Source organism: Salvelinus namaycush, chromosome 5 (genome assembly GCF_016432855.1).
Source record: "Salvelinus namaycush isolate Seneca chromosome 5, SaNama_1.0, whole genome shotgun sequence".
Taxonomy (NCBI): Eukaryota; Metazoa; Chordata; class Actinopteri; order Salmoniformes; family Salmonidae; genus Salvelinus; species Salvelinus namaycush.
The window spans coordinates 7,966,835-7,979,378 of NC_052311.1; the positions used below are offsets into that span (position 1 = coordinate 7,966,835).

Consider the following 12,544-nt stretch of genomic DNA (forward strand, 5'->3'; position numbering starts at 1 on the left):
GTTTGCTTTAGTCACCCCTGTCAGTGTGTATATTAGCGTCTGTTCAAATGAACTTTCTTTCCAGCCTGTGTGATTTTAGACACGATACTCTGTCTACCAGAGACAGATAGAGGTGGAGGAGGTGGGAAATAAGGGACATCAAATCAAATTGTATTTGTCACACGCACCGTATACAACAGGTGTAGACCTGACAGTGAAATGCTTACTTACAAGCCCTTAACCAACCATGCAGTTTTAAGAAAAAAAAGTGTTAAAGTATTTACTCAAATAAACTGAAGTAAAACAATCTAAAATAAATAGTAAAAATGTAAAAACAACAAATAATTAAGGAGCAACAATAAAATAACAGTAGTGAGGCTATATACAGGGGTACTTGAGGTAATATGTAGAGTAGGTAGAGGTAAAGTGACTATGCATGGATAATAAACAGAGAGTAGCAGCAGTGTAAAATGGGGCTGGGGTGGGGACAATGTAAATAGTTTGGGTAGCCATTTGATTAACTGTCACAGGAGTAGAAGCTGTTAAGAAACGTTTTGTACCTAGACCTGGCGCTCCGGTACCGCTTGCCGTGCGGTAGCAGAGAGAACAGTCTATGTCTGAGGTGGCTGGAGTCCTTGGCAATTTTTTGGGCCTCCCTCTGATACCGCCTGGTATAGAGGGCCTGGATGGCAGGAAGCTTGGCCCCAGTGATGTACTGAGCCGTACACACTACCCTCTATAGTGCCTTGCAGTCGGAGGCCGAGCAGTTGTCATACCAGGCAGTGATGCAACCCGTCAGGATGATCTCGATGGTGCAGCTGTATAACTTTTTGAGGATCTGAGGACCCATGCCAAATCTTTTCATTCCCCATGAGGGGGAATAGGTTTTGTCGTGCCCTCTTCACGACTGTCTTTGTGTGCTTGGACCATGTTAGTTTGTTGGTGATGTGGACACCAAGGAACTTGAAGCTCTCAACCTGCTCCACTGCAGCCCCGTCGATGAGAATGGGGGCGTGCTCGGTCCTCCTTTTTCTGTAGTCCACAATCATCTCCTTTGTCTTGATCACATTGAGGGATAGGTTGTTATCCTGGCACCACACTGCCAAGTCTGTGACCTCCTCCCTATAGGCTGTCTCGTCATTGTCGGTGATCAGCCCCCCCCCCCCCCCCCCCAAACACACTCACACACACACACACACACACACACACACACACACACACACACACACACACACACACACACACACACACACACACACACACACACACACTGCAGTCAGCTTTGCAGCAGTGTGTTGACCCCTTACTGTCTCATCTGTCACACAAACACAAAGGCTTTGTTCTGTCAGACCACCTGGGGGATTGTAGCAAAAGTAAGTGTGTGTGTGTATGTGTGTATGTGTGTGTGTGTGTGTGTGTGTGTGTGTGTGTGTGTGTGTGTGTGTGTGTGTGTGTGTGTGTGTGTGTGTGTGTGTGTGTGTGTGTGTGTGTGTGTGTGTGTGTGTGTGTGTGTGTGTGTGTGTGAATGTGTGCGTGCGTGTGCATGTGTGTGTGCGTGATAAAGGACGCATGTTGAAGGTTTTGGGAGTGCTTGAGTTTTTTTTTGTTTGTAATTTTTACTCAGTTTGGTCTTAGTTCTGTCTCTACCTCTATAGGGATGGGAGGAGGAGAGGAGAGGGGGAGAGGAGGAGAGGAGATATCAACCAGAGAAGAGAGAAGGAGTGGACAGGAGTGGGCAGATGAAAAGTATGATGGGTAAAGAAGGGAGGGATGGACAAGGTGGAAGGAAGGTAGAGAGAAGGAGATGAGCGATGGGAGGAAGGTAAAGAGAAGGAGATGATAGATGTAAGGAAGGCAGAGAGAAGGAGAGATTGAAGGAAGGTAGAGAGAAGGAGAGGAGAGATGGAAGGAAGGTAGAGGGAAGGAGAGATTGAAGGAAGGTAGAGAGAAGGAGAGGAGAGATGGAAGGAAGGTAGAGAGAAGGAGAGATGGAAGGAAGATAGGGAGAAGGAGAGGAGAGATGGAAGGAAGGTAGAGAGAATCAGAGATGGAAGGAAGGTAGAGATGGAAGGAAGGTAGAGAGAATGAGAGGAGAGATGGAAGGAAGGTAGAGAGAAGGAGAGATGGAAGGAAGGTAGAGAGAAGGAGAGATGGAAGGAAGGTAGAGAGAAGGAGAGATGGAAGGAAGATAGAGAGAAGGAGGGGAGAGATGGAAGGAAGGTAGAGAGAAGGAGAGATGGAAGGAAGGTAGAGATGGAAGGAAGGTAGAGAGAATGAGAGGAGAGATGGAAGGAAGGTAGAGAGAAAGAGAGATGGAAGGAAGATAGAGAGAAGGAGAGGAGAGATGGAAGGAAGGTGGATAGAAGGAGAGATGGAAGGAAGGTAGAGAAGGAGATATGGATGGAAGGTAGAGAGAAGGAGAGGAGAGATGGAAGGAAGGTAGAGAAGGAGAAATGGAAGGAAGGTAGAGAGAAGGAGAGGAGAGATGGAAGGAAGATAGAGAGAAGGAGAGAAGAGATGGAAGGAAGGTAGCGAGACGGAGAGGAGAGATGGAAGGAAGGTATAGAGAAGGAGAGGAGAGATGGAAGGAAGATAGAGAGAAGGAGAGAAGAGATGGAAGGAAGGTAGCGAGACGGAGAGGAGAGATGGAAGGAAGGTAGAGAGAAGGAGAAGAGAGATGGAAGGAAGGTAGAGAGAAGGAGAGATGGAAGGAAGATAGGGAGAAGGAGAGGAGAGATGGAAGGAAGGTAGAGAGAATCAGAGATGGAAGGAAGGTAGAGATGGAAGGAAGGTAGAGAGAATGAGAGGAGAGATGGAAGGAAGGTAGAGAGAAGGAGAGATGGAAGGAAGGTAGAGAGAAGGAGAGATGGAAGGAAGGTAGAGAGAAGGAGAGATGGAAGGAAGATAGAGAGAAGGAGGGGAGAGATGGAAGGAAGGTAGAGAGAAGGAGAGATGGAAGGAAGGTAGAGATGGAAGGAAGGTAGAGAGAATGAGAGGAGAGATGGAAGGAAGGTAGAGAGAAAGAGAGATGGAAGGAAGATAGAGAGAAGGAGAGGAGAGATGGAAGGAAGGTGGATAGAAGGAGAGATGGAAGGAAGGTAGAGAAGGAGATATGGATGGAAGGTAGAGAGAAGGAGAGGAGAGATGGAAGGAAGGTAGAGAAGGAGAAATGGAAGGAAGGTAGAGAGAAGGAGAGGAGAGATGGAAGGAAGATAGAGAGAAGGAGAGAAGAGATGGAAGGAAGGTAGCGAGACGGAGAGGAGAGATGGAAGGAAGGTATAGAGAAGGAGAGGAGAGATGGAAGGAAGATAGAGAGAAGGAGAGAAGAGATGGAAGGAAGGTAGCGAGACGGAGAGGAGAGATGGAAGGAAGGTATAGAGAAGGAGAGGAGAGATGGAAGGAAGATAGAGAGAAGGAGAGAAGAGATGGAAGGAAGGTAGCGAGACGGAGAGGAGAGATGGAAGGAAGGTATAGAGAAGGAGAGGAGAGATGGAAGGAAGATAGAGAGAAGGAGAGAAGAGATGGAAGGAAGGTAGCGAGACGGAGAGGAGAGATGGAAGGAAGGTATAGAGAAGGAGAGAAGAGATGGAAGGAAGGTAGAGAGAAGGTGAGGAGAGATGGAAGGAAGGTATAGAGAAGGAGAGGAGAGATGGAAGGAAGGTATAGAGAAGGAGAGGAGAGATGGAAGGAAGGTAGAGAGAAGGAGAGGAGAGATGGAAGGAAGGTAGAGAAGGAGAGGAGAGATGGAAGGAAGGTAGAGAAGGAGAGGAGAGATGGAAGGAAGGTATAGAGAAGGAGAGGAGAGATGGAAGGTATAGAGAAGGAGAGGAGAGATGGAAGGAAGGTATAGAGAAGGAGAGGAGAGATGGAAGGAAGGTAGAGAAGGAGAGGAGAGATGGAAGGAAGGTAGAGAAGGAGAGGAGAGATGGAAGGAAGGTAGAGAAGGAGAGGAGAGATGGAAGGAAGGTAGAGAAGGAGGGGAGAGATGGAAGGAAGGTATAGAGAAGGAGAGGAGAGATGGAAGGAAGGTAGAGAAGGAGAGGAGAGATGGAAGGTAGAGAAGGAGAGGAGAGATGGAAGGTAGAGAAGGAGAGGAGGACGATCGAGTGAAACAGATGCTGCTGTAGAGAAGGAAAAGGGAGATGAGGAAAATAGTACAGAAGAGCAGAGAAGAGGAGGAGGGTATTCTAGGTGAACAGCAGGTGTGGTTCTAGCAGAGGATAATGGAGAGTATGAGTGGGGGATGATGGGTAAAATCCTTCTCTGATCCGTTCCCTTAGCTCTGACCTCATTGGGGAGCTGGATGAGAGAGAAAGAGAGATCGAGGGAGATGGATGAGAGAGAAAGAGAGATCGAGGGAGATGGATGAGAGAGAAAGAGAGATCGAGGGAGATGGATGAGAGAGAAAGAGAGAGCAAGGGAGATGGATGAGAGAGAAAGAGAGAGCAAGGGAGATGGATGAGAGAGAAAGAGAGAGCGAGGGAGATGGATGAGAGAGAAAGAGAGAGCAAGGGAGATGGATGAGAGAGAAAGAGAGAGCGAGGGAGATGGATGAGAGAGAAAGAGAGATCGAGGGTGATGGATGAGAGAGAAAGAGAGAGCGAGGGTGATGGATGAGAGAGAAAGAGAGAGCAAGGGAGATGGATGAGAGAGAAAGAGAGAGCGAGGGAGATGGATGAGAGAGAAAGAGAGAGCGAGGGAGATGGATGAGAGAGAAAGAGAGAGCAAGGGAGATGGATGAGAGAGAAAGAGAGAGCGAGGGAGATGGATGAGAGAGAAAGAGAGATCGAGGGTGATGGATGCGAGAGAAAGAGAGAGCGAGGGTGATGGATGAGAGAGAAAGAGAGAGCAAGGGAGATGGATGAGAGAGAAAGAGAGAGCGAGGGAGATGGATGAGAGAGAAAGAGAGAGCGAGGGAGATGGATGAGAGAGAAAGAGAGAGCGAGGGTGATGGATGAGAGAGAAAGAGAGAGCGAGGGTGATGGATGAGAGAGAAAGAGAGAGCGAGGGAGATGGATGAGAGCGAAAGAGAGAGCGAGGGAGATGGATGAGAGAGAGAGCGAGGGTGGGGAAAGAGGACAGGGGTAGGTTTAGAGAGACCTTGAGTTGTTACCGTCAGAATAGGATCTCTACTCAGACCAAGGATATAGAAAATAACGCAGTGGAAAGGTATCATTAAAGTTTCCTTAAAGGTGACATTGGGTAAAGGCCCACCCCACACAGACGTCAGTTCAATGTCTATTCCACGTTGGTTCCACGTAATTTCATTGAAATGTTGTGGAAACCACGTTGATTCAACCAGTGTGTGCCCAGTGGGACGTTTGTGTGTGTGTGTGTGTGTGTGTGTGTGTGTGTGTGTGTGTGTGTGTGTGTGTGTGTGTGTGTGTGTGTGTGTGTGTGTGTGTGTGTGTGTGTGTGTGTGTGTGTGTGTGTGTGTGTGTGTGTGTGTGTGTGTGTGTGTGTGTGTGTGTGCGTGCGTGCGTGCGTGTGTATTTCTTTCACATCTGAGAGCAATTGACTCTCAATCTCTGGCCTCACATCTCTCTGTTCCTCTCCATTCTCAACTTCTCTCTCTCTAGTTGGCTTCTTTGGGGTTTCTTTGTGTTTTCACTGTGTGTGTTTTGAACCTCTGTGTGTAGAATTTCTGTCCAACTAAAACGAACATCTCTCTTTCCTTCTTTCTCTCTCTCTCCCCTCTCTCTCTTCAGGCACTTCCTGTTTAAGACGTCGTCGGGGACGACCCCCCTCTTCAGTAGCTCCTCTCCCGGTTACCCTCTGACCTCTGGGACGGTCTACTCTCCGCCCCCTCGCCTATTACCCAGAAACACCTTCTCCCGCTCTGCCTTCAAGCTCAATAAGCCGTCTAAGTACTGCAGCTGGAAATGTGCTGCCGTGTCGGCCATTACTACAGCCAGCTTGCTGGCTATACTACTGTCTTACTTTATAGGTAGGTAGAGTACACACACTCAGCCTGCTGGCTATAATACTGTCTTACTTTATAGGTAGGTAGAGTACACACACTCAGCCTGCTGGCTATAATACTGTCTTACTTTATAGGTAGGTAGAGTACACACACTCAGCCTGCTGGCTATAATACTGTCTTACTTTATAGGTAGGTAGAGTACACACACTCAGCCTGCTGTCTATAATACTGTCTTACTTTATAGGTAGGTAGAGTACACACACTCAGCCTGCTGTCTATAATACTGTCTTACTTTATAGGTAGGTAGAGTACACACACTCAGCCTGCTGGCTATAATACTGTCTTACTTTATAGGTAGGTAGAGTACACACACTCAGCCTGCTGGCTATAATACTGTCTTACTTTATAGGTAGGTAGAATACACACACTCAGCCTGCTGGCTATAATACTGTCTTACTTTATAGGTAGGTAGAATACACACACTCAGCCTGCTGGCTATAATACTGTCTTACTTTATAGGTAGGTAGAATACACACACTCAGCCTGCTGGCTATAATACTGTCTTACTTTATAGGTAGGTAGAGTACACACACTCACACACACACACGCTCACGTATAATCATGTTTGTGTTTGCTTCCCTGCTCACCTGTGGGAACCAGAATGTTGATCAATTCTTGATCAATCTGGTTTGATAGCATCAATAACAGCAGCTGTGTTGCATGTAGCCTGGTTTGGATTTGTAACAAGGAGTCTGATTTGATACTACACACCATGTGGCTCGTTGGCTGGCGTGGTGCTGTGGGAATTGTTGTGTGAGCATACCACTTAGTTTCTTTCAAAGCCCACAGTCACAGCATGGGATTTGGACACATACACAGGTCTGGGAACAGATAAAGAACTCAGACACACAGAGACTCAGCAGGTCGCTGGAGCATTATCACTGATTTGAGAACAGTTTAAAGGATAGAGATCTCTCTAGCAGAGCAATGGCAGGAGTATAAAGGAGATGAGCTATGGAAAGAAGATAAGAATAGGTCTCTCTGTACACTCACTGAGTTACTCTAGTAAAAGATGGAGAGAGGGAGCGTGAAAGAGAGAGAGAGAGCAGGATGGAGTGGGAAAATAAAAATCGGAGTGAGCCTAAATATGAGAGATGTGGGCAGTGAGAGAGGGTGTATTTTGGTAGCTGTGTCTCATTCTCTCTCGCTTCCTAAAAGCTTTTTTTGCGTGCATGTGTGTGTGTGTGTGTGTGTTTGTGTGTGTGTGTGTGTGTGTGTGTGTGTGTGTGTGTGTGTGTGTGTGTGTGTGTGTGTGTGTGTGTGTGTGTGTGTGTGTGTGTGTGTGTGCAGCGGTGGAAGAAGTACTCAATAGTCATACTTGAGTAAGTAGAATAATGACGCAAGTGAAAGGGAAAGTCACCCAATAAATTACTACTTGAGTAAAAGTCTAACATTTTTTGGTTTTAAATATACTTAAGTATCAAAGGTAAATGGAGTTGCTAAAACGTACTTAAGTATCAAAAGTAAAAGTATGAATCATTTCAACTTCCTTAATTTAAGCAAACCAGACGGTACAATTTTATTTTATTTTTATTGACGGATAGCCAGGTTGCAGACGCTAACACTTAGACATAATTTACAGAAAAAGCATTTGTGTTTAGTGAGTCCACCAGATCAGAGGCAGTAGGGATGACCAGGGATGTTCTCTTGATAAGTGTGTGAATTGGACCATTTTCCTGTCAAAATGTAACGAGTACTTTTGGGTGTCACGGAAAACGTATGGAGTAAAAAGTACATTATTTTATTTCAGAATGTAGTGAAGTAAAAGTAAAAGTTGCCAAACATATAATAGTAAAGTGTAGTACAGATACGCAAAAACTACTTAAGTAGTACTTTAAAGTATCTTTACTGAAGTACTTTACACCACTGCGTGTGTGTGAGGTTCTGGGGAGTCGAGGGGAGGCAGATGTGTTGTCGAGGCCTCTATTGTCCCATTACCCTGGAGACTTCAGTCCACAGACAGTGAAGACGCAAAAAATTACTAAATCAGCAGGAAAAACACCCTTTCCGATTCAACATGCATAATTTCTATATTTGCATCAAACATGCATCAGTTCTATATTTACATCCAACAGACATCAGTTCTATATTTACATCCAACAGACATCAGTTCTATATTTACATCCAACATCTGTTCTATATTTACATCGAACAGACATCAGTTCTATATTTACATCCAACAGACATCAGTTCTATATTTACATCCAACATCAGTTCTATATTTACATCCAACATCTGTTCTATATTTACATCCAACATCAGTTCTATATTTACATCCAACATCAGTTCTATATTTACATCCAACAGACATCAGTTCTATATTTACATCCAACATCTGTTCTATATTTACATCCAACAGACATCAGTTCTATATTTACATCCAACAGACATCAGTTCTATATTTACATCCAACATCTGTTCTATATTTACATCCAACAGACATCAGTTCTATATTTACATCCAACAGACATCAGTTCTATATTTACATCCAACATCTGTTCTATATTTACATCCAACAGACATCAGTTCTATATTTACATCCAACAGACATCAGTTCTATATTTACATCCAACAGACATCAGTTCTATATTTACATCCAACATGCATCAGTTCTATATTTACATCCAACAGACATCAGTTCTATATTTACATCCAACAGACATCTGTTCTATATTTACATCCAACATCTGTTCTATATTTACATCCAACAGACATCAGTTCTATATTTACATCCAACAGACATCAGTTCTATATTTACATCCAACAGACATCAGTTCTATATTTACATCCAACATCTGTTCTATATTTACATCCAACAGACATCAGTTCTATATTTACATCCAACAGACATCAGTTCTATATTTACATCCAACATCTGTTCTATATTTACATCCAACAGACATCAGTTCTATATTTACATCCAACAGACATCAGTTCTATATTTACATCCAACAGACATCAGTTCTATATTTACATCCAACATCTGTTCTATATTTACATCCAACAGACATCAGTTCTATATTTACATCCAACAGACATCAGTTCTATATTTACATCCAACATCTCTCTGTTTCTATATTTACATCCAACAGACACTGTTTCTATATTTACATCAACAGACATCAGTTCTATATTTACATCCAAACATCTGTTCTATATTTACATCCAACAGACAATCAATTCTATATTTACATCCAATAGACATCAGTTCTATATTTACATCCAACAGACATCAGTTCTATTTTACAATCCAACAGACTCAGTTCTATATTTACATCCACCACAGTTCTATTTTACATCCAACAGACATCATTTCTAATTTACATCCAACATCTGTTCTATATTACATCCAACAGACATCTGTTCTATATTTACATCCAACATCATTTCTATATTTACATCCAACAAGACTCAGTTCTATATTTACATCCAACAGGACATCAGTTCTATATTTACATCCAACAACATCAGTTTCTATATTTACATCAACGACATCTTTCTATATTTACATCCACAACATCAGTTCTATATTTACATCCAACAGACATCAGTTCTATATTTAAATCCAAAGCATCAGTTCTATATTTACATCCAACAGACATCAGTTTCTATATTTCACCAACAGACATCAGTTTCTTATTTACATCAACATCTGTTCTATATTTACATCCAACAGACATCTGTTCTATATTTACATCCAACATCAGTTCTATATTTACATCCAACAGACATCAGTTCTATATTTACATCCAACAGACATCAGTTCTATATTTACATCCAACAGACATCAGTTCTATATTTACATCCAACATCTGTTCTATATTTACATCCAACAGACATCTGTTCTATATTTACATCCAACAGACATCAGTTCTATATTTACATCCAACAGACATCTGTTCTATATTTACATCCAACAGACATCAGTTCTATATTTACATCCAACATCTGTTCTATATTTACATCCAACAGACATCAGTTCTATATTTACATCCAACAGACATCTGTTCTATATTTACATCCAACAGACATCAGTTCTGTATTTACATCCAACAGACATCAGTTCTATATTTACATCCAACATCTGTTCTATATTTACATCCAACAGACATCAGTTCTATATTTACATCCAACATGCATCAGTTCTATATTTACATCCAACAGACATCAGTTCTATATTTACATCCACAACATCAGTTCTATTTACATCCAACATGCATCAAGTTTCTAATACATCCAACAGACATCAGTTCTATATTTACATCCAACATGACATCAGACTATCTATATTTACATCCAACAGACATCAGTTCTATATTTACCATCCAACATCTGTTCTATATTACATCCAACAGACATCAGTTCTATATTTACATCCAACAGACATCGTTCTATATTTACATCCAACATCTGTTCTATATTTACATCCACGACCATCATTTCTATATTTACATCCAACAGACATCAGTTTCTATATTTACATCCAACAGACATCAGTTCTAATTACATCCAACAGCATCAGTTCTATATTTACATCCAACAGACATCAGTTCATATTTACATCCAACATCTGGTTCTATATTACATCCAACATCATCGTTCTATATTTACACCAACAGACATCAGTTTCTATATTTCATCCAACAGACATCTGTTCTATATTACATCAACAGACATCAGTTCTATATTTACATCCCAACATCTGTTCATATTTACATCCAACAGACATCAGTTCTATATTTACATCTACAGACCAGCCTGTCTATATTTACACTCCAACAGACATCAGTTCTTATTACATCAACAGACATGTTCTATATTTACATCCAACATCTGTTCTATATTTACATCCAACAGACTCAGTTCTATATTTACATCCAACTGACATCATTTCTATATTTACATCCAACAGACATCAGTTCTATATTTTACATCCAACAGACATCAGTTTCATATTACATCCAACATGCATCAGTTCTTATTAACATCCAACGACATCTGTTTCTATATTTACATCCAACAGACATCAGTTTCTGTATTTAAATCCACACATCAGTTCTATATTTACATCAACAATCTTTCTATATTTCACTCCACAGACATCAGTTCTATATTTACATCCAACACATCAGTTCTATTTACATCCAACAGACATCAGTTCTATATTTACATCCAACATGACATGCAGTTCTATATTTACATCCAACAGACATCAGTTCTATATTTACATCAAACATCTGTTCTATATTTACACCAACGACATCAGTTCTATATTTACATCCAACAGACATCAGTTCTATATTTACTCCGCATCTGTTCTATATTACATCAACAGACATCATTCTATATTTACATCCAACAGACATCAGTTCTATATTTACATCCAACGACATCAGTTCTATATTTACATCCAACAGACATCATTCTATATTTACATCCAACAGACATCAGTTCTATATTTTACATCCAACAGACATCAGTTTCTATATTTACATCCAACAGACATCATTTCTATATTTTACATCCAACAATCTGTTCTATATTTACATCCAACAGACATCATTTCTATTTACATCCAACATCTGTTCTATATTTACATCCAACAGACATCAGTTCTATATTTACATCCAACATCTGTTCTATATTTACATCCAACATGCATCAGTTCTATATTTACATCCAACAGACATCAGTTCTATATTTACATCCAACAGACATCAGTTCTATATTTACATCCAACAGACATAGTTCTATATTTACATCCAACAGACATCAGTTCTATATTTACATCCAACAGACATAGTTCTATATTTACATCCAACAGACATAGTTCTATATTTACATCCAACAGACATCAGTTCTATATTTACATCCAACATCTGTTCTATATTTACATCCAACAGACATCTGTTCTATATTTACATCCAACATCAGTTCTATATTTACATCCAACAGACATCAGTTCTATATTTACATCCAACAGACATCAGTTCTATATTTACATCCAACAGACATCAGTTCTAATATTTCATCCAACAGACATATTTCTATATTTACATCCAATAGACCAGTTCTATATTTACATCCAACATACATCAGTTCTATATTTACATCCAACAGACATCAGTTCTATATTTACATCCAACATCAGTTCTATATTTACATCCAACAGACATCAGTTCTATATTTACATCCAACAAATCAGTTCTATTTTACATCCAACATCTGTTCTATATTTACATCCAACAGACATCAGTTCTATATTTACATCCAACAGACATCAGTTCTATATTTACATCCAACATCTGTTTTATATTTACATCCAACAGACATCAGTTCTATATTTACATCCAACAGACATCAGTTCTATATTTACATCCAACAGACATCATTCTATATTTACATCCAACAGACATCTGTTCTATATTTACATCCAACAGACATCAGTTCTATATTTACATCCAACAGACATCAGTTCTATATTTACATCCAACATCTGTTCTATATTTACATCCAACAGACATCAGTTCTATATTTACATCCAACAGACATCAGTTCTATATTTACATCCAACAGACATCA

At 40.8% G+C, this 12,544-nt stretch overlaps 1 protein-coding gene across 1 annotated transcript in view; it reads left to right on the forward strand.

Moving 5' to 3' along the window:
- Nucleotides 1–12,544, forward strand: part of LOC120046918 (teneurin-2-like) — a 115,172-nt gene that overhangs the window by 24,008 nt on the left and 78,620 nt on the right. Inside the window, exon 4 of the mRNA XM_038992466.1 lies at nt 5,688–5,926. Within this exon, the coding sequence (XP_038848394.1) occupies nt 5,688–5,926 (239 nt within the window). The remainder of the gene's footprint in view (nt 1–5,687; nt 5,927–12,544) is intronic.